Consider the following 20,938-nt stretch of genomic DNA (forward strand, 5'->3'; position numbering starts at 1 on the left):
TGCTCCTTAGCGTTTTCCACGGCCTGCTTTACATTATTTCATCATATGGCATGTTTTTACTTCATGTTGAAAAAAATGTCATTTTTTTTGACATACTATACTATGGCGTTTTTTTTGGGACAAAATTCAAGATGATTTTTTTTCCAAAGAAAACTGCTCCTTAGCGTTTTTCGTGGCCTACTTTACATTATTTCATCATATGGCATGTTTTTCCGACATGTTGAAAAAAATGACATTTTTTTGGATATACTGTACTATGGCGTTTTTTTGGACAAAATTTATGATGATTTTTTTTCAAAGAAAATTGCTCCTGAGCATTTTTCGCGACCAAATTTACATTATTTCATCATATGGCATGTTTTTACGACATGTTGAAAAAATGACATTTTTTTTCGACATACTATACTATGGCGCTTTTTTGGACAAAATTCATGATGTTTTTTTTTTTCAATGAAACCTGCTCTGTCATGTTTTTCACAGCCTACTTGATTTTTTAACGGTATTTTTTTGGGCTTTATTTGACGGCAGAGATAGAGAGGAAATGGGGAGAAGACATGCAGCAAAGGGCCGTAAGCAAGAATCGAGCCTGGACTGCTGCATCGGAGACTAGCCCCTAAACATGCGTCACCTGCTTAACCCACCGAGCTATACAGTCACCACTTTCACAGCCTGCTTTACATTATTTCATTGTATGGCATGTTTTTACGACATGTTGAAAAAATGTCATTTCTTTTTCGACATACTATGGCGTTTTTTTTTTTTTTTTTTTTTTTTTTTTTAAATTCATGATGATTTCTTTTTCAAAATAAAGTGCTCTGTGGCGTTTTTCGCGGCCGACTTTGCATTATTTCATCTATGGCGTTTTTTTTTTGACAAAATTCATGATGTTTTTTTTTCAAAGAAAAGTGCTCAGTAGCATTTGTCGAGGCCTACTTTACATTATTTCATCATATGGCATGTTTTTACGACATGTTGAAAAAATGTCATTTTTTTCGACATACTATGGCGTTTTTTTTTTTGAAAAAATTCATAATGATTTCTTTTTCAAAATAAAGTGCTCTGTGGCGTTTTTCGCGGCCGACTTTGCATTATTTCATCATATGGCATGTTTTTACGACATGTTGAAAAAATGACATTTTTTTTCGACGTACTATACTATGGCGTTTTTTTGGACAAAATTCATGATAATTTTTTTTTTCCAAAGGAAACTGCTCTATAGTGTTTTTCACAGCCTACTTGATTTTTTAATGATATTTTTTGGCCTTTTCTGGGCTTTATTTGACACGAGAGATAGAGAGGAAATGGGGAGAAGAGTTTGGAGAAGACATGCAGCAAAGGGCTGCAAGCAAGAACCGAACCTGGGCCGCTGCGTCGGAGACCAGCCCTTATACATGCTTCGCCTGCTTAACCTACCGAGCTACACTGGCACCGCTTTCACAGCTCAGTTTACATTATTTCATCGACATGTTGAAAATATGTCATTTTTTTTTTTTTTTTTTTTTTTTTTACAAAACTCATGATTTTTTTCAAAGAAAACTGCTCCGTAGCGTTTTTCGTGGCCTACTTTACATTATTTCATCATATGGCATGTTTTTACGACATGTTGATAAAATGTCATTTTTTTTCGATGTACTATACTATGGCATTTTTTTGGCCAAAATTCATGATGATTTTTTTTAAAGTGAACTGCTATATAGCGTGTTTTGTAGCCTACTTTACATTATTTCTGTAGCAGTGAAATCTCTGTATGCTCGAGGACCGACAGCTACGTTGGGAATCGAACTCACATCTCAGTTTTGTCTTAGACAGTGTTCAATGGTTGAATCCACTGCGCTACCATGGCTCCTTTGCAGTTGGCCTCTTTCTCTTTGTGCTTTTGACATTCACTTTGGCAGTTGTATGGCAGTCCAAAGTGTCTTAATGGAGTAAGTTGGTCCTAAGTTTCCTAATGGAGTATGCTCGTAGAAAGTGTCTTCATGAAGTATGTTAGTAGGATGTGTCCTCATAGAGTAAATTAGTGTCTTAATGGAGTATGTTAGTCGGAAGTGTTTTCATACAGAAAGTTAGTCGTAAACATCTTCTTAGAGTATTATTTCTTTTTATCTGATCTGTAGCTCAGTGAGTTAAGGGTTTGCCAAGTCTTGAACTTGGTAGTCTCTCCTCTTATCCCCCTGAGCTACTCACTCAGATACTATTTTATCTTTTTTTGCACATTCATCATCTATTTTTTGTCATTTTCGAGTTCAGTAGAAAGTGTCTTAATGGAGTATGTTAGTAGAAAGTGTCCTAAAGTGTTCAAGTGTTTGCATGTTCCCCCTGTGCATGCGTGGGTTTTCTCCGGCTACTCTGGCTGCCTCCCACAGACTAGAAAACGCTTTAAGACCTTTATCTGTTTTTGCTCTTTTGGATTGTTTTCTCTGTTCTGTTCAATTTGATCTTCTAAAGTCTAACTGGTGTCTCTTCAAATATTTTGTCTTTAGTTTGTTTCTTCTTAAATGTTTAGTTTTGCTCTTTTTTCACCTTTTATTCTTTTCTAATGTCTGATTTTGAAATGAAACACACTAATGTAGTGTATTTCTTTAATCTTTTTTTTACCTGTCAAGATTTTAACCCCAACCTTAAAAATGAAGCAAACCCTTAAATCACAATAAAAATACTTTTATTGTCACAATCATGAGTTAGTCAGTTAAATCAATTCAACTTTATTTAGCACCTTTCACACAGATGACAAAACTACACAAGCAAAGAGAAAAAAAAACTATGATTGAAACTCAAAAACATATTCTTAAACAAAGATTTTACATGGTAATAAAATATTTTGTGTCCAGGGGATGAAGGGAGTTTATCGACATCTTCTTGGGCTCACATGGTAAATCATTTAAAATAGAAACTTGATATTCAATGTCAGGAAGCTGGAAACTGCAGAGCAACAGAAGAAGCAAAAATCTCCTGTTCTCTCCTCTCATGAGTCGACTCTTCTGGTGCTTTCAGACCAAACAAGAATACAGAATGCGTCTGACCAAAAACCTCTCAAGACTCACTACAGCCAAGATAAAGACACAACTCAGCTGCACCAAATCCACTAATCACTGCACACATTAGCACCATGTGCTGACTGTGGCTAAAGAACCACATTTACCAAGACAACTATCCAGTACAAAGCCCTAAAACACACCAAGAAACACATTAAAGAGGATTTTACTGCTGGAAGCTGCAAGCCAACACCTAAAGAACAAACTAAAGCAACAGAGCCAAACCTTGTTCAGTGAAGAGAAGCAGAGGAAATGTTTGACTGCAGACATAAAGCAGGAAGACACTGAGCTGCTCAGGTGTTCCTGATAACACCAAGCAGCCACCTGGACAGCCAATAGGAACACAGCTTACTGGAAATCCAGAGGGATGGCTTAGTGAAGGAAATTTAGTTTAAAGTTGAAGCAGAAAGTTAACAAAGAAAGTTGAAAACCACCTTCTGATACCTGAAATCTCTTGAGTTTTCACACAAAGAACACCTGAACATGTCAGACTGGTTCCATTGTAGAACCTTCACTGTAAAAACGTCATAGTATGGTGTGTTGCATTATTTCACCATATGGTATGTTTTTATGACATGTTGAAAATTAGTGAGTTTTTTTGACATAGTATACTATGGCATTTTTTTGTGCCAAAATTCATGATGATTCTGTTTTTACTTCACTTTACTCTCACGACTCCTAGAACTCTTCAATAAATGCAAACCATGCATTTTTTGTATTTTTTATTCATTATAGGTTCTGGAAATATGACTGCTGGTCAGTTTCTGTTTCATCTGACCACGGAACTTTCCTCCAGAAGGCCTTTTCTTTGTCCTTTTCATAATAAATGTAGGAAAGAACCAACATGTATAGTGTTTTTTGTGACAAAAACACAAATTTTTCAATGATCCCATCATTGGTTGAGAAGTCATTGGAAATTCAAGACTACCATGACATGCATGGTCTTCACAACTGTATGTAACTTTTTTTGAATCCAATTTAATTCAATTCAATTTATTTATATAGTGCCAGTTACAGGTCAAATTGTCTCAAGATGCTGTACAGAACCCATATGCCTGAACCCCAAGATCAAACCCTAAGGCGACAGTGGCAAGAAAAAACTCCCGTTTTACGGGAAGAAACCTTGAGAAGAATACGGCTCTTTATGTGGGGGGACCCATCTGCCTGCTGGCCGGTGGGTTGGGAGGGACAGAAGAGGTAGAGACGTGGAGAGGAAAGGGGAGATGGAGGGGGAACAGGAGGGATGGGAGAAGAGGAGAGTGGGGAACAACTGTATACTTCAAAAGAACATTTGCTGGTATGTCAATATAAGTATTTTTAATTCTTTGAAAACAGGTGTTGTTTGGCCCCAAAAATCCAGTATTGGTCGGGCCCTTAACTTTTACTCTCTGTGTGACTCACCCTACTCTGGGATCATCAGGTCTCCTCATCTCGATGGTGTGCAAAGGACCATTGAGGTTCACGACATAGAGAGTGATGACTGGGTTTTCCTCACCAGCCTGAACAGGACAAGAAGGCGAAGAAACGCAGCTTAGTCAACTATAAAATGCCATCCATCCATCCATCCATCCATCCATCCATCCATCCATCCATCATCCTCACTGGGTCGTGGGGGCTGAAGTCTTTCCCAGCTGACTTAGGGTGAAAGCAGGGGACACTCTGGTGTCAGAATTTTTCGAGTAATCCAACTAAAACTACTACAAAATGATCAGTAAAACGCTGTATGAAGGGAAAATACATACTTTTGGGTAATGGTAGTCCTTCCCCATTGGGTAGGGTGAGCCTGTAAACATCGGCAGCTCCATCCTGGGCACCAGAGTGTCGTTGATGGTGGCATAAGCCAACCTGGCACCATCTGGAGACCACCAATGGGCGACATGGGACTGGAAAATCTCCTCTGGAAGAGTCGGAGCGAAATGACCATCAATCATAGTAACAGCAGGGGAAAAACACTGCAAAAACACAAGTTAATTACATGGCAGCAGGCCAGCAGCATCACACCGTTGTTACTTGTCAGGGATAGAAATGAACGGGCGTTTCGGGAAAAATATATTCTAAAATGCATAATATGCTCATTATCATTAGCGGCGCTCTTTGTGCTTCACTTTTCTCTTTTCTGCTCATTAAGTTGTTCATGCGTGAATGTTATCTCCTATTGGACATCACAAGGGATTTATGGGTGGAAAGCTGAGCATTTCTTTTTATTACAAGCACGTCAAAAACCAAAGAACACAAGTGAATGATAATATAATTTTCCTCTAAAGGGTAGAAATGCTGTCATTTCTTCTTAGAAACCCTGAAAAACCTAAACCACGGTAGTAATATTATATTTCTGCCTTCTCAATGTCCACTATCCAACATCCCAACCTAAAATTCTGAAGTCAATTCTTTGGTCTTGACTTCAGATCCAACACAGTAAAACCTCTTTCAGGCTGGATTTAGGGGATACAAAGGTACCTACTATAGATTCTTCTTGGAAACCCTGAACTTGGGTAGTAAAGTGGCATTTTTCTGCCTTCTCAATGTTTTCGTCCAGTTGCTGTTGTCTTCTATCCAACATCACAACTTAAAATTCACCTTATACACTGAGGTATCACACCTCACCTCCATTGTTCTACTTCCTACACAGAACTGGATTTACATCGGTTGTTCTGGTCAAACTAGCAGCTCTTCTCATTGTCCCTTCAGGAATACAGTATAACTATCTGTATTTGGACTCTCTTTTAAACCTGCACACAAAAACACAACTTTGAGGTTATAAATCACATCAACTTTTTATCTCAGCAAAGCCCATTGACCGAAATAGAAGCCGTTTCCTAGAACTGCACCAAACAGCAATTTCTTACCACCGGATAACTTTAGTTTTCAGGTTGTTGCTACCCATTTTCAGCAAGAAAAACTCGCTCCAACTCATTTCAGACTCGTGACCTACAGGGTTCCCTTGAGTCCTTCTCCATGCAGGTGTGTGAAATAATGCAGCAATCACACACTCACACACACACACACACACACACAAACACTCTTGCTCGACAGACAGCCTGAAAATAATGGAGAACGAATGCAAGTCTGGGTGCTTCATCTCTGCAGCGACACCCACAAATGCCTCTGTCAACACGCGGTGACTCATCAAGAAATTATGCAAATAAACGCAAGCTGAGGGAACTTTTTTTAGACAACATAAAACATTGCCTTGACAATCCGACTTCATTATTAAGTCGGCGGCTACAACGCAAACTGTTGGACTTATTGTTGCAGCCCCGCCACCAGCTACATTTATATCAACTTTTTGCAATTAAAATTTCATTAATGCTGTTTATCTGTGCGACTGGGTGCTGGCTTCGGGGAATTAACAGACATCAGCCACCAATTAGCATTTTCATTAACCGTGCATGCTTGGTGGAATCGCTTGATATGCAGCATCATTTGTCAAACACTCTCGGCGTAGATGTCTGTGTGCATTTGTTCTCTGATGCAGCTCTGCAAAAGTGCTTTCCCTTGTATCTCTTCCATGCCGGACACTGTTTGGCTAATTAAAAAGCTGGTAATCGTTATGCTAAAGACATGAGAGCTAATGGCGGTATCAACTCCAGGTGCCTGGTGTGTCCACTTGCACCCTGCAGGCAGAACTCAGCGGGAAAAGATTGGATCTCGCTGTTTGATGATGAACAGAGCGGCGCGGCATTAAAGTGCATTTGCAAACGATGGAAAGGAAGGGGGGAGAAAAAAATAAAATAAAAAGGCGATTTCAAGCACGGCCGCTCCCACCGCTGCCTGCTGACTCCACCAGAGGCAGCTTTAAAAAGCTTTCCACGTGGAGTGGAACCGCCGGGCTGTCGGATCCGCTCGGCTGGGGACGCCCCGTCACCTTGGCTGGTCGAGGAGAAATGTTTCTAGAAGTGTCCTGAGATAACAAAAGAAAACGAGAGGACAAAAGAAAGAGAGGAAAAAGCGAGACAAGAGAGCCACTTTTAATGAGCCAACTCTCATTTTCCCTCTTAAGTAATGAGATCCGTGTCGGTTTTTTCTTTTCATGGCCGCCTCATTGTGATGATTACCAAGGTGAGCTGTCGGAGGCTCATCTCCTCGCTCTGTGTTCTCCATCCTGCTGTGCAGACTACATTATTCACTGAGCACAGGACATTACTAATGCATGAGATAGCCCCAGTCAAGTGGCCAATGAGAAATAATGAGTGCAAGGTGACACATTTAGGCAAAGTGACTGATGAGGAATGGAAAATTAAATGTTCCAGGTGGCATTTAGGTGATTTTTTTTCCCTCTATTAATAGAATGCAACCTCACACACACGGGTGTATTAATTGTATGCTGATGTAGGAGTCATATTTTGACAAAGTGATCAAGTCTCTTTTAGAAAATATAATCTCATGCTTCCAACAGAGGGCAGCGGAGACACACGCTAAAGCAGCAGCACAGCAAAGGAAGAAATGCAGGTTTTGTTCCAAGTGCCCGATGAGGACTTTCAGGCCACTGATTCTATGTTTTTGGATATTTATAGTCTGAGTAGCATTCACCTCTGCCAATCAAATGACACAAAACTAAGTCTCCGAGCAGCTGTCCTGAATAAACAACGACTTTGAAACATGCATTTCAACTGAAAGAATACACACCTCACTGACGAGCAAATCTAGTTGGATGACACGACATTCTGGTTCTTTCTTCATTTTGGTGTCAGTGAAACAGGCATTACTCTAAATATAATTCTGTTCTCTCACTGTGCTGACTGATAATACAGTGAAAGTGCTAATTAGACCAAAGAGAGAAGCACATGACAGAGAGGTGATATCTTGCTGCTAAAAAATCCTCACGTACAGTTTTGTTGCTCAGTGCAAAGAAAACTTTCTTAGAGGATGCACAAAGAAAAATGCCATTACAGCGCATTGCTTATGGAGCTCTATAGAATTGGAGGACATTTGGGCTTCAAAATGTTTGAAAAATAAACCTTCTCTTTTACAGTTTTCTTCCTGTTGCAGTGCGTCTTATTTTATAGTAGTGTTTGTAGCATTGCTGCCCTCTGAGAACAACATATTTCTAAAAAAAAAAGAAAAAGCTCAGGAAAACAGCCCTGTTTTTGTGACAACAAACAGCTAATCCCTGAATAGTTTATTTGGCTTAAAAAGGAGAAGAAAGGAACACTTAATCCCTCAGTTTAGTACAAACATTTAAAAATAACCATACTTAGAGATAGAAAGTCACTGCTGGACAGAAACTATATATTTGGAAAAAAAAGAAGAAGCAATTTAGGGAGTAACTAAAGCTGCCAGACAACTGCAGTGGATTAAAAAGTATAATATTTCCCTTTGAGATGTACTGTAGCAGAAATACAAAGCTGCATAAAATGGAAATACTCAAGTTAAGTACTTAGATTTACACTTAAATGCAGTACTTGATAAACCCCATTAGAAGTCATTGGAACAGTTGGGCACAATGTCATGACTTTGGCTCCAAAAAACATGACTGAATTGCATTCTGGGAAACATAAAATCCAACATTTTTAAAGCTTGACTGATACAAGACTGAAAGACTGAAAGACAAGATTTTTCAACCTCTGCTTCTTCAATTATTCACTATTCTTTTTACAGTCTCATGATTCTTCCAACTGGATGTTAAAATGATTTCAAACATATCTGGAAATGACTCCAAACCATTATTCTTGAAAGATTTTTATCAAATAAACAGAAACCCAATCTTTAAGAATTCATTGACTTTGAAAACCGGAGAATCCTGACTGTCCCAAACCCTGATGAAGAAAAAGTTCTACCAAACCACTCCTAAGTGACTTCAGTTTGACTTCAGCATTCACACCAAGCTAAAACTAACATTTGTTTTTTGTATTCCCTTATTTAATCTCTCCCTTTCCGGTGTGCAACTGTTTGATTGTGTGGTTCCTCTCTGGCCCTGCAGGCTCCGACACAAACAGAGCGATAAACAGAAACAACCCCGGCGAACAAGCCTCTCGATGCAAACAGTCATCTAGCCAAACATCTATGGGGCGAGCGCGACTCAAATCAAAGCGGCGCCGGGTTTTTATCTCGGCACACCAGAGCCCAATAAACAGCTGTTTCCTCGGGCTGCGTCACACTGCAGGATGTGTCAGTATCAGCACGGCCTCAATAATCAGACAGCCGACAGATGACACAACACTCGAGACTCTCCCGAGGCCTTTTGGACTATTACACACAGCCGACGGGGCTCTTGGCTGTATCCTCCTCGTATATTTTTTTTATTTTGCTTTTAATTTACTTCTTCTTTCTCTCTCATCGCTTTCCCGTTGCCCTACAAACCAGACAAACACACACGGATTAAGACGAGCAAAGCAAGCCAGAGGATATTCAAGCCTGGGAGATTATTTGCCAACCTTTCACCCCTTAGCGTAAAATCTGCTGCACAGCGATGGCCAGAGCTTAAGACCTCATTTCTCCAGAGCAGCAGCAGTCTGAGCCTCAGCTTGACCTTGGCCAGAGGAGAGCGTGAGTCATTAGCATGGAAAATCGTCTGCCTTGCAGTCTCACTGATGAATGTAAACATTACACAGCTTGGCACGGCTTCTAAGCTCCCCCGGAGGTGCTTGCATCACCTCCTGGGCCAACGCCAAATCTATTTACAGGCTCACATATACACTTTTCCCAAGGAGATTCATCATTAACGGCACTGGAAAAGGTCTTTTAGTGTGTTTAAAGTATAAAAAAATAAGCCCAGATCAAATTAAATCATCAGCTTCCAAGACGTTTTGACATGCGGGGCGCTGGAAAGCAACTGCCTAACATCTCGTTCCATAACTAAAGGCATCTTTCTGCTGTTATCACTCTCTCCAGTTGCAGGCTTTGCACCAGCCTGTGAAACCTGGCAGTGAAAACGTGGCTCCATTTGGCTACTAGAGCACCGCCGAGGTCCAACACTGATGTTGGGCGATAAGGTCTGGCTCACAGCTCTAAGTTCAAACCAATAGATGATGGACGGAGTTGAAGTCAGGCCACTAAAGTTGCTCCAACACCATCAAACTGGGGATTTCTGGATGGATTCGTGCAGAGGCCATTGTCATGCTGAAAGCTAAACTGCCGCCATAGTGTTCAAAGCAAGCTATTGTTAAAGATGCCACTGCATGATGGAGCATGAAAGAGCCTCTCTGGTTGCTGATTAAACTCCTAAAAACCCATCTCTGGGTATCAAAAGTCCTATTTGCATCAGGTTAGAACCACCTGGGGACCTCATGTGATTTAGAAATGAACCCTCAACGTCTGTTTCATGCGGCGCATTTGCAAAAGAAAAGCAAAGTCTACATTTTACTCAGATTTACTGAGGTTATCTTGTACTGCACATAAAACATTTCAGCATTTGTACATTCTTATTTCACTTAGGACATTTTATTCAGTGTGCACAGTACCAGTAAAAAAGTTTGGGGTCACGTAGGCAATTTCATGTTTTCCATGAGAACTCCCACTTTTATCCATGTGCTAACATAACTGCACAAGGGTTTTCTAATCATCAATGAGCCTTTCAGCACCATTAGCTAACACAATGTAGCATTAGAACACAGGAGTGATGGTTGCTGGAAATGTTCCTCTGTACCCCTATGGAGATATTCCATTAAAAATCAGCTGCTAGAATAGTCATTTACCACATTAACAATGTCTGGACTGGATTTCTGATTCATTTAATTTTATCTTCATTGAAAAAATAATGCTTTTCTTTCAAAAAATAAAAACATTTCTAAATGTTCCTAAAATATTTGAACGGCACTACTGTAAATGCTACACTTATTGTGCATTCTGCATTTTTCTTATTGTTCACTTTTACTTTTTTTGCTAATTTATATGTATTTATGATGGAGGTAAACTTACTCTTTCTGCTGTAACAACTGAATTTCCCCTCATGGATTAATAAGAAGTATTTCTAATTCTATTCTATTCTATTCTATTCTATTCTATTCTATTCTATTCTATTCTATTCTATTCTATTCTATATGTTCCTGCATCTCCTCCATCTAAAAAAGTTTCATTTATAATTGCCAAAGCAGCCTCTGTAATTCTCAAGTGAGAAGGAGGCAGAAGAAAAGTGCAGAGAAAACAGAAACCCTGCAAAAAAAAAAAAAAAAAAGGACAAAACTGCTCCTAATCACAGTGATACTTGTGCACACAAGACTATTATTATCACAGGATGTGTCTGTTTGGCAAAATATGGACGATAATTTGCAGTGGAATCTTGTCGTGGAGTTGGCAAATTATGGGCAAAAAAAAGACGACTGCTGCAATTATTACAAATTAGCGGAGATCCCTGGCTAATGCTAGTCCTGTGAGAAAAAGGATGGAGTTACATATTTAGATGTTTTTTCCTATTAAAATTATTCTTTAGTGGCTTATTTGTAACACAACACTGCTGCTTCCTGTAGAAAGTGTAGATCTATGAAATCACGGCTATTTCGCTATGCACCTCTTTCCACTTGCTGCAGCTCGAGCACACCAGCTCACCTACATCTCTGCTCAAACACTGTAAAACTGCACAATTTTCAGTGTAGTATTGGAGTAATTCACCCAAACTATAAGAGACAATGAAAGTCGCACAGAATCGGTTCCTTAAGTTACATTTTTGGCTTAAAATGCGCCTCTTAGCATGTAAAAAAAAAAAAAAAAAACACCATGTGGGCACACTAATGAGGTAAAAAATGTGATTTTCTGAAGAGCAGGGCCTTTAAGACTTCTAATTATTGGAACTAAAGGGCAAAAAAACATGGAAAGAAGCCTCAAATAACTGGTGTGTTTGCATACTTTTGGGCAAATACTACCCAATTAGTGCAGTAAACTTAATCGAGCACGACTTAAAACTATCTTAACCCTGTGTTTTGTTGTCTTTAATGTTTTCTGTGTTACATCAGCATATTTAAACTGCTAATTCTATCAAATACAGCAAACATCAGCACTGACATTGAACTCTATGTGCAGTTTTTCTTCACAATAAAATATTTCCACATCACATCACCTACTTAAGGAACAAAATACAATTCTGTTGTCCTATGATTCACTTTTATCTCAACATTATGGGGCTGATTCTGTGTTTTATCTCTGGCTGAAAGACTTATCTGGTCAATAAGTGGTGAGTGTAAATTACCGGGCCTTCAGCAGCCCATAAATATGAGGGGTGTGGGGATGGGGTGGGGGGTGAGAGACCGCAATAACGCTTTGATTAACGTTTAAATGTGGGATCGCTCTTGAAGGATGGACTCGGTTTCAAATTTCGGCAGCGATAAGGGGAGCTGTGGGTGGGTTATGTTAAATAAAAACCAAAATGAAAAGTGTTGACCTCAAATAACCCCCAAAGCCTCAGCGGTCTACGATATGGCAGCCGTTTACATCATCAGACGGATGTGTTTCCTGCAGGACTAACAGCTTGTTGTGTATCTCAGGTTTTTGGTATTTCTGCTATCTGTGCATCTATGACTCTGCAGCTCCCCATCTCTGTTATTAAAACACTGCTCCACCAGCAGATATAAACTCAAATGCTAGCGCAGTCCCCCTGTTCTGATTTACACTGCGAGGCGCACAGGTGAGCTTTGATCCGCCGTGTTGACGCTAGGAGAGCTCTTCGACTTCTGTATCGCAACACACACACGGAATTAATGCAAATCAACTGATGTAGAACATTCATTCATTTTCGGTGGCTGTGTAAAGCAGAAGCAAATTGACAGAATATCCATTTTTAATTTACCTGCAGGAAATCAAGCGCCACATGCCAAAAATACTAATGTGCCTGCAGACACTTGGGAGTCATACTGTCTCATGTCATTACTCTCTGATGCACGTGTTGCTGCAGAGCTCAGATTAACAGTAATGGGATAAAGAGAGGAGACAGAAAGAGCCTGAACATGCATAATTTCTGTATTTATCATGACTTTAGCTCCTTTCCCGTAATCTGATGGAGTCTGAATGCGACGGCTTCATGTCTGGATAAACACCCCGGTGAGTTTTCCATTAAAGTTGCAACAGCTTCACTTGGCTAAAAACTAAACTTCATGCAGTCACATTAACAGACAGGAATGCAGATTTTAGTAGTTTTAGTAGTTACTTGAATGAGCAGCAAGGTTCAGTTCGACAGAATAATCAAATTCATTCTCGTGCACAATAATCAGGGTGCTAGCGCAAACTTCCTGCTGTGAGACCCACAATTCTATGTAATAAAAAACTTGCCAATGTTAGTGCTTAGTCCAGCAAGCAAGAGTGTCCTGCCACTCTTTAAAACTGCTAAAGGAACAAGACAAAGATCCAAAAGCAATGTCAAGCCTCCAAACTCCACAGATGTAGAACCAATTGACCATCAGCACAAACAACAACAAGCCTGATCCAACCTGGTCCCACAGGGATCCACTGCTGATGTCCTGATGTCTGACACCACAAGATGAGATCATTTGGCAAAACAAAGCTGACCTACACAATACCCAAGAGGGGTTTTAAGGTCAAAGACTATAGCCAGCACTTGTTAGCTTAGCTTAGCATTGTACAAAAACCAAAGAGGTCACACGATACTTCTCTGTCAACCTCTAAAGCTGACTATTTCTTGCTTAATTCCAAAAACCAAAGTGTATAAATGACCATTTATGCGGGGTTATGTGCAGGGAGTATTTCTTAGCTAGGGGAAATCATTTCAAGAAGTCAGATTTGTATGGATTTCATGGCAGCAGAAAGTAAAACTGAACAAAAAAATATACAGTGTTAAACACCTCTGAGGGTAAATAAAAATAAAAATTCCATTAAAGTCAAGATATTTGCTTTAAAAGAACAGTTTGGCATTTTAGAAAAAGGGTGTATTTACTGATTTTTGGTCAAGAAGTTTTTTCCTCTCTCCAGAACTAGGAGGCCACATGAAATACATGAAACCACCTCATGTTTTTAACTTCAACAGACAGATTTTTCACAAGACAGCAAAAGTGATATTTCCAAACTGTCAGACTTTGCTGTCAACGTGCTTCCTGGCATTACCTTCGTACAACCAATCGCTGAGCCCGTTGAAGATGACGCCCTCTTTGCCGGTAGACACCAGACGGATGGAGCGGCTCTCCACCTTGGACCGATAGTAGATGTTGTTCTCAAAAATGAAGATCTACAAGACAGAAAAAAAACAATAAATCTCATTATGAACCGTGAATCTGCAAAATCCAGGACCTTAAAGCAGCTTTTGTCCCGCTGAAGTGTCCTTCCAGCTACAAGGACATTGATTTGTAGCTGATGCTGACTGGCAGTCTTCACACTGGGACTTTCCTGAATAAGCTTTGTTGTTATTATCGACATGCCAAAGAGTAAAGCAGAGGACAGTGTGGCAACACAGCATCGCAGGTGGGAGACCTGGGGCAAGCAGAAGTCTTGATATCGCAGTTTCGATCAACCTCGGGGTCAAAAAGCGCATTAGCATGTTGCTTTTCCACTTGTCGCGCACCGCAGCAGCATACATATTTGCAGCCGCACCTCATGATTAGAGGGAAACTGGGGGTTTTGAGTTAAGTACAAAGAGAGAAAAATAAGTCTTTTCAATTTCCGATAAGACGGCACACCTTGGGAGCAGATTTTGACTTTGACGCTCTCCTCCACGGGCCTACGGGGCTTTCGAGATAACTGAAGGTCAACTCTTTCATTATGGAGAATAATAGATCATCAGCACCCACGGTGAACTAGGTAGGGCGGGGCGGCTCTTGGGGCTGGAATTTTAAAATGTTGCAGCATTAATGCCATGCTGAAATCAATCTCAGGCTATTACAGAAAAGGAGCTCACTGTATCTCAAGGATTATGGAATCTCTTGGCCTCAAGCAGGTATCATGCTATCGGTTTGTGAGTGATGCTCCGACAAATATTCACTCTGAGCTGCCTAAATGATGAAGCTACCCTCAGCAGGAAGCCCGATGTTGTGGCTGCATACGACGGCCGCATGTTGATTTTTATTTTCCTCCTTCCCACTGTGTAAAAAGAGTCAAGCGCTACAAAGGGAACACTATCGAATAAATCCATCTCTCTATATGCTGTGAATCAGCAATGAGGCATTTAGCATACAGAAAGACAAATTGGGTGAAAGTTTCTGCAGGAAATGCTGCATCTTTAAAGAAAAAAAAGTAACACAGAATGAGTTACAACTCTTGAGAAGCTGTGTGCTTTGGTGTCACTTTGGTGCAGATGGAGTCCCTGTATAGAAGCTAATCTAGGCCACAGCACAGAGAGAAGACCTGGCCCCGTTCTGTGAAGGAACGAAGGAAGGAAGGAATCTGCCAGCGATAGCAGTCAGCAGAATATCTGGAGCAGAATATCAATCTGGAGACTCTGGTTTGTTTGGACCAATGCAACCACCCCAACACAATGACAAAATGACTCTGCTAAAGTGAAATGTGATGCATTTGAGGTAGCATAATGTAGATACAGATAGATAAACACGTACTTTATTCATCCTCTTGAGGAAATTTAAGAAGATGATTTTGTTGTATCACTTTTTGTGTCCTCTTTGTGTCTTTAGGTGTATTTTTGCACTTAATTTTGTGTCAGTGTTGGATATTTTAGTGTTTTTTGGTATGCTTTCTCAACATTTTAGCATTGTTTGTGCTATGCTTGCAGCGTTTTATGTCTCTTTATGTCTTTTCAGGTCATTTTTTGTATCTTTTTGAGTCATTTTTTTATATCTGCGCAATTTTTGGCATCTTTTGTGCAATGTTTTGACATCTTTTAGCACCAGGTAATGTCTTTCTGTATCAGTCATTGCATCTTTTTGTTTAAGTTTTGAATATTTTGTGTAATTTATGCCTGTTTTTATGTACCATCATTTATGCTATTCCTGCAGCATTTTATGTCCTTTCAGGCCATTATTTAGTGTCTTTTCTGGGATCTTTCCGCATGAAGTTTGCATGTTCTCCCTGTGCAAAAAAACAAGATAAAACAAAAGATGGCAACAAAGGATAAAAAACTGAATAAAATTAATATACATACTAAAAACAAGGCAAAATTGGAAAACAAACTGTAAGACTGAATTTTAAAACACAATAAATCAGAAATATAAAATACTAAAGTATTGATAAGATCAACCATGAGCCATTGAAAACCTCTTGAGATTTTTCTTAAAAGTATCACTGGAGGTGAAATATTGGGCTGAAAGGGGCAGGCTACTCAAACACTTTGGAGTTTCAACCACAAAAGCTGAGTCTCTCTTTATCCAGCAGCCTTCATCGAGGACGTGAGCGGGCCGGAGGTGGAGGAGAGGCAGAGGAGTCATGCACGGCTTTACAAAACAAATAAAAGCACTTTAAAATCAATTCTGAATTTAACAGGCAGCCAGAGTAGGGATGCTCGTACAGCTGTGATGCTTTCCCTTTATTATGTAACCATTTGGGAGTCTAGCAGCTGCTTCAGACCAAACAGTGAGAATCTCAGAGCTGCAATAATCCAGCCTTGGAGAGATTAACAGCATAGTTACAGAGACAGATAATGGATCTCAACAAAGCATGGTAAATATAGTGGTCTTACATCGACATTGTAAGGCGTCACTGTGAGCTTAGAAGCATTTTTGAGCCTAAAGATGTGGTCAAGATGCATTATGGGAAGTGGAGGATCCAGGGTTTGTTGATCTTAACTGACACTACTCTCAAGATATCCCCTCTGAGTTATCAATTTTTAGCAAACTCTCTTTAAATTCTCACTAATTGGCAAGCTTTAGCTTAAAACATGATCAGTGTGGCTGATTATCAGATCCAATAATCTGCTTTTTTCTGTTTATGTGTATCATTTTTGTTTTCAAATGTGTCCCATTAAAAAAATTAAAGTAAAATATGCTACTTTGGCTCTGACACAGCCACCTTTCCCCATCTGTAGTCATCGCTGTGTGGTTATTAGCAGCATTATTTTCGAATTAATTCATTAAAAGTGCTGGTATATCAACACCAAAAGAAACAATTTGAAAAAAAGTCTTTATAATAAAGGCCTTTTGATAAACCTTTTTGTTAAAATTATTACATTTTTGGCACCAAAATTAACATTTTTACTGCATATGTATATCGGTTCAAAATATCGGCCTCTTTGATTACTACTAAACAGTATCGGCCCTGAAAAAGACACATCTGTCAACCTCTAAATGTGACTGAGGAAATTCTAAACAGTACAGGAACAAAGAATAGCCTACACATTATATTCCTAAGGGACTTTGTCTTTTTCTTTCTCTCTCACATACACAAAAAGTCTCTCAAATGTAACACAAAGGTTAAGCCTCGTTGGACTTGTTTGAATGTGTTCACTGAAGATTAGCAACCTACAGAAAAACTCTATTCACTGAGGGATTTACTTTCCACAATAAGAAAAACACGTTTAAGAAAGCAACATATTTTTGCAGACAAATGTTGCTGTGAAAATCTTATCAAATTACGTCGACTTTTTAGCCTGACAAGCAGCTCAACACGTGTCTGGACAGCTGTGTTTGTGCATGAATGAGCATGTGTGTGAGGACTCTCTGTGGGGGAGTAAAAGGGGGTTTTAATCAGGTGCGTGAGGGATTTGGGAGCGGGGTAACAGGTGGGCTGATTTATGCATATTAGATATGACAAAACACGCCTCGGCTTCCAGTCTGTGCTTGCTTGTTTCAGCTGACGGACACGTCTCCCGTCACCCTCAACCTCTCTGACGGAGGACACGCCAACCTCCAGGGGAAAGCAGCTGCTCGTTTTCATGCTAACACAACTCGCAGACAACTCGTGACTAATGGTGGGAAACTTGAGGCTATATCAATCGAGCAACTGTGTTAATTAATCCGCTGATGAGATAACAGGTAATTAATAGCATTGTGCTGCAGGATGTGATCGCTTACAGTCTGACTGCCCCGCAAAGCGACAGACTGAAGCTCATTAATGCCGTGACAAGTTTGATTGTGTGATGATGGAGGCGGAGGATGATTCATCTCGGAAGGAATGCAAAGGACCGTTCAAACAGCGGAGTTTAATTTGAAATTTGTTTACTGGCGAATCTCAGCGAATCATTAGGTTGATTTACACCCTGAGGGACAAAGTTGTTTTTTTGGCGAGATGTTTTCAAACACTCAAACTTATATCATATCAGTGACTTGAGGAAAACGCTCTCTCTGGGAGATTAGGATTGGCCCTGTCACAATTCTGAGGGCACGCTGTCAGAAATGGAATTGTCTTGAGGCAATTTTCAAAGGAAACAAAGCCGTCTTTTGACTGAACTTGAAGGTTACAGCTAGTGAAGCCATTTGCACACACATCAGGGAAGGCAAAAAATGTGATATTTTAGTGGAACTGCACATGTGTGAACCAAAATGGATCAATAACGTCACGTGGAAAATTTCAAACAGGAACGAGTATATGTCACCTACAGCTATGAAATTTGGTAGGCATATGTAACTCGTCAAGACGCACAAAAATGTAATTGACAGCCATACCCAAAACCCAACAGGAAGTCAGCCATTTTAAATTATGTGTGATGTTTGACGATATTGGATCAATTTTTGCACATTTTCAAAAGCGATAAACTCAACAGAGCACAAATTTGGCAAGGATATACACCAGGCATGGGTGATCAAAAGTCATCGAAATGCTTGGCAAAAGTCTGAGGGCGTGAAAATGGTGGCAGACAGAATTTCAACAATTCGCCATGACACAGGAAATGCTGTCCTACTAGCCTGTATATGCTCCAATCTGCCTCAAAATTTACATGTGTGATCAGAGTTCAGCTTTGATGACATGCATAGGCTGAAATACACTCTCAGCTGCGGTGCCACCTGGTGGACACGCTTGGATTTGCTGACCAGCAAGGATGCAAGAATCCGACCAATGCCATTTGCAGCTTCAATTGGTAAATGTAATGGCGCATTGAGGTGATTCCTGTTGTATTTTTTTGTTCAGATGGTAAATTGCACCGATGAAAAGCTGCATAAGGATGGAAAGCACCACAGTTTGGGTAACTCTACAGACACGGCCAAGCCAGCCACAAGTGGTACACAATTTCTGTTTCGGCAGCATCTTCTTGCTATTCTATTTCAAATGCATTGCTGTTGTCATGTTTCTTCTGCTGCCTTCTCAATGAAATGCCATTCCACTCTCGCAGTGCCTCCACAAAGCTTTATTTTCTCCGTGCAGGCTACAATCCCAAGCCAATGTTTTCATACTCAAACAGTATTTTGGTAAGACTCTGTTGCAATCTGGGCCAATGACTGAAAAAGCAGTGCTTACTTGTTAGGGTTCAATCTCACTGATGTCATCGGTGTCCCCTTGAAGTGTTTTACTGTAAAAAAGCTCTAAATCATGCACACTTTGGATTATCACCCATATTACACAATGGAAAAGTTGATGAAATCCATCAATAATTATTTTTTTAAAAATCTTTTAAATCTTATATCTCAGTTTTTTCAGTGACTATAACATTAAATTAATCAGAAATCCAGTGAAGACATTGCTGATGTGATAAATGACTATTCTAGCTAGAAACGGCTGACTTTTAATGGAATATCTCCATAGGGGTACAGAGGAACATTTCCAGCAACCATCACTCCTGTGTTCTAATGCTACATTGTGTTAGCTAATGGTGTTGAAAGGCTCATTGATGGTTAGAAAACCCTTGTGCATTTATGTTGCACATGAATAAAAATGTGAGTTTTCATGGAAAACATGAAAATTGTCTGGGCGGCCCCAAACTTTTGAATGGTAGTGTATGTTGGACCCAAACCCAAGTGATAGATTAACAACTTTAGCCAGATATAGAGGAGCATTAGCAAATAAAGAGTTGGATAATTCCAAGGAGCTGTTAGAGAACAAAAAGGAGAGTTAATGGTGGGCTTAAATTCGCAAGGACACAAGCAGACAAAGCCAAAAGAACACAGCTGATGAATGTTAAAGCTCCATGTGAGCCAGTGTTTGCTAACCTCTTGCCATTTTCGCATTACAAGGTGATGATTTGACAGTGTTGAGTTTACAGCTCGCCTTGTCCCGAGTGGCCACAAAAATCGATTAATGCAGGTTTAAACAAAGGACACACTTAGGACCCTTGGCTCCTGCTAATCATTGGACCCCTCCCATCAGCTGGCTGACATTGAGCCCTCCTGGCCGAAGCACACCTTCAAAAATAATTAATTCCTTCAGCTATTAAAATTATAAACAGGCAGCGAAGGACACAGCATGTCAAAACTTACTTTGCTTTTTGTGGGTGTGCTGTGAAGGTTTTTTTTTTTTTTTTACTTTTCAAGGGCAGGTTTTTATTCTTTTGTGATGGATGTCGCTTGACTTTTTATTTTATTCACTCACTGCCCAGGAAACAGAAGTAAGGACAGTGGATTCATGAAAAATGTCTCGCTCTTCTTACCAGCTGCTGATCCTGCGGGCCCCAGCCTGCATACTGTAGCTGAGCATTTCGAACCTCCGGAGGGTTCAGGTTCCACGTCTCCCTGGGGTGCAACAAAAAAAAAGATGCTATCAGATAGAAGTGGAGACACATAAACCCAAACACAATGAGCATCTCCTCCTGCAGCAGCACAGGAACAAGCATAGAACATGTGAGAACAGAGGTTTAAGAGTATCCATAAATACCGGAGCTCTATAACAGTGTCACCTCTCCTTATGGGGAAAAGTGCTGTGCGGAGCAGGCTGCAGAATTAGAGGTGCCACTGCCTCTACGTCTTTGTCTGGAGCTCAGGATGAATGAGGTCATCAGCCGAGGTGCTGGTTGGCACGTCACCACTGGGTGGCAGCACGTAAATGGATTTAAACCGGAGGAGCTGCTGACAATTCTGTCACACTGTGACCTGATGTGGAACTAATTTAAAAGGGAAGTAAGTATAGTTAGAGCACAAAATGCCCTTAAAATGTCTTGGCCGCTGGGGGCTGTTGCACCTGATCAACTGAGACTAATTTGAAAATGCACGTCATGT

The 20,938-nt window shown here is 40.1% G+C and overlaps 1 protein-coding gene across 5 annotated transcripts in view; it reads right to left on the reverse strand.

Moving 5' to 3' along the window:
- dpp6a (dipeptidyl-peptidase 6a) overlaps positions 1-20,938 on the reverse strand; it is a 290,499-nt gene that overhangs the window by 32,302 nt on the left and 237,259 nt on the right. For all 5 annotated transcript variants that reach the window (XM_051940642.1, XM_051940643.1, XM_051940644.1 and 2 more), the window contains 4 exons: positions 20,374-20,455; positions 14,019-14,139; positions 4,775-4,929; positions 4,434-4,531 (listed from right to left, as the gene is read on the reverse strand). In XM_051940642.1, the coding sequence (XP_051796602.1) occupies positions 4,434-4,531; positions 4,775-4,929; positions 14,019-14,139; positions 20,374-20,455 (456 nt within the window). The remainder of the gene's footprint in view (positions 1-4,433; positions 4,532-4,774; positions 4,930-14,018; positions 14,140-20,373; positions 20,456-20,938) is intronic.

The sequence above is a fragment of the Acanthochromis polyacanthus genome, chromosome 20, assembly GCF_021347895.1.
Source record: "Acanthochromis polyacanthus isolate Apoly-LR-REF ecotype Palm Island chromosome 20, KAUST_Apoly_ChrSc, whole genome shotgun sequence".
Classification (NCBI taxonomy): Eukaryota; Metazoa; Chordata; class Actinopteri; family Pomacentridae; genus Acanthochromis; species Acanthochromis polyacanthus.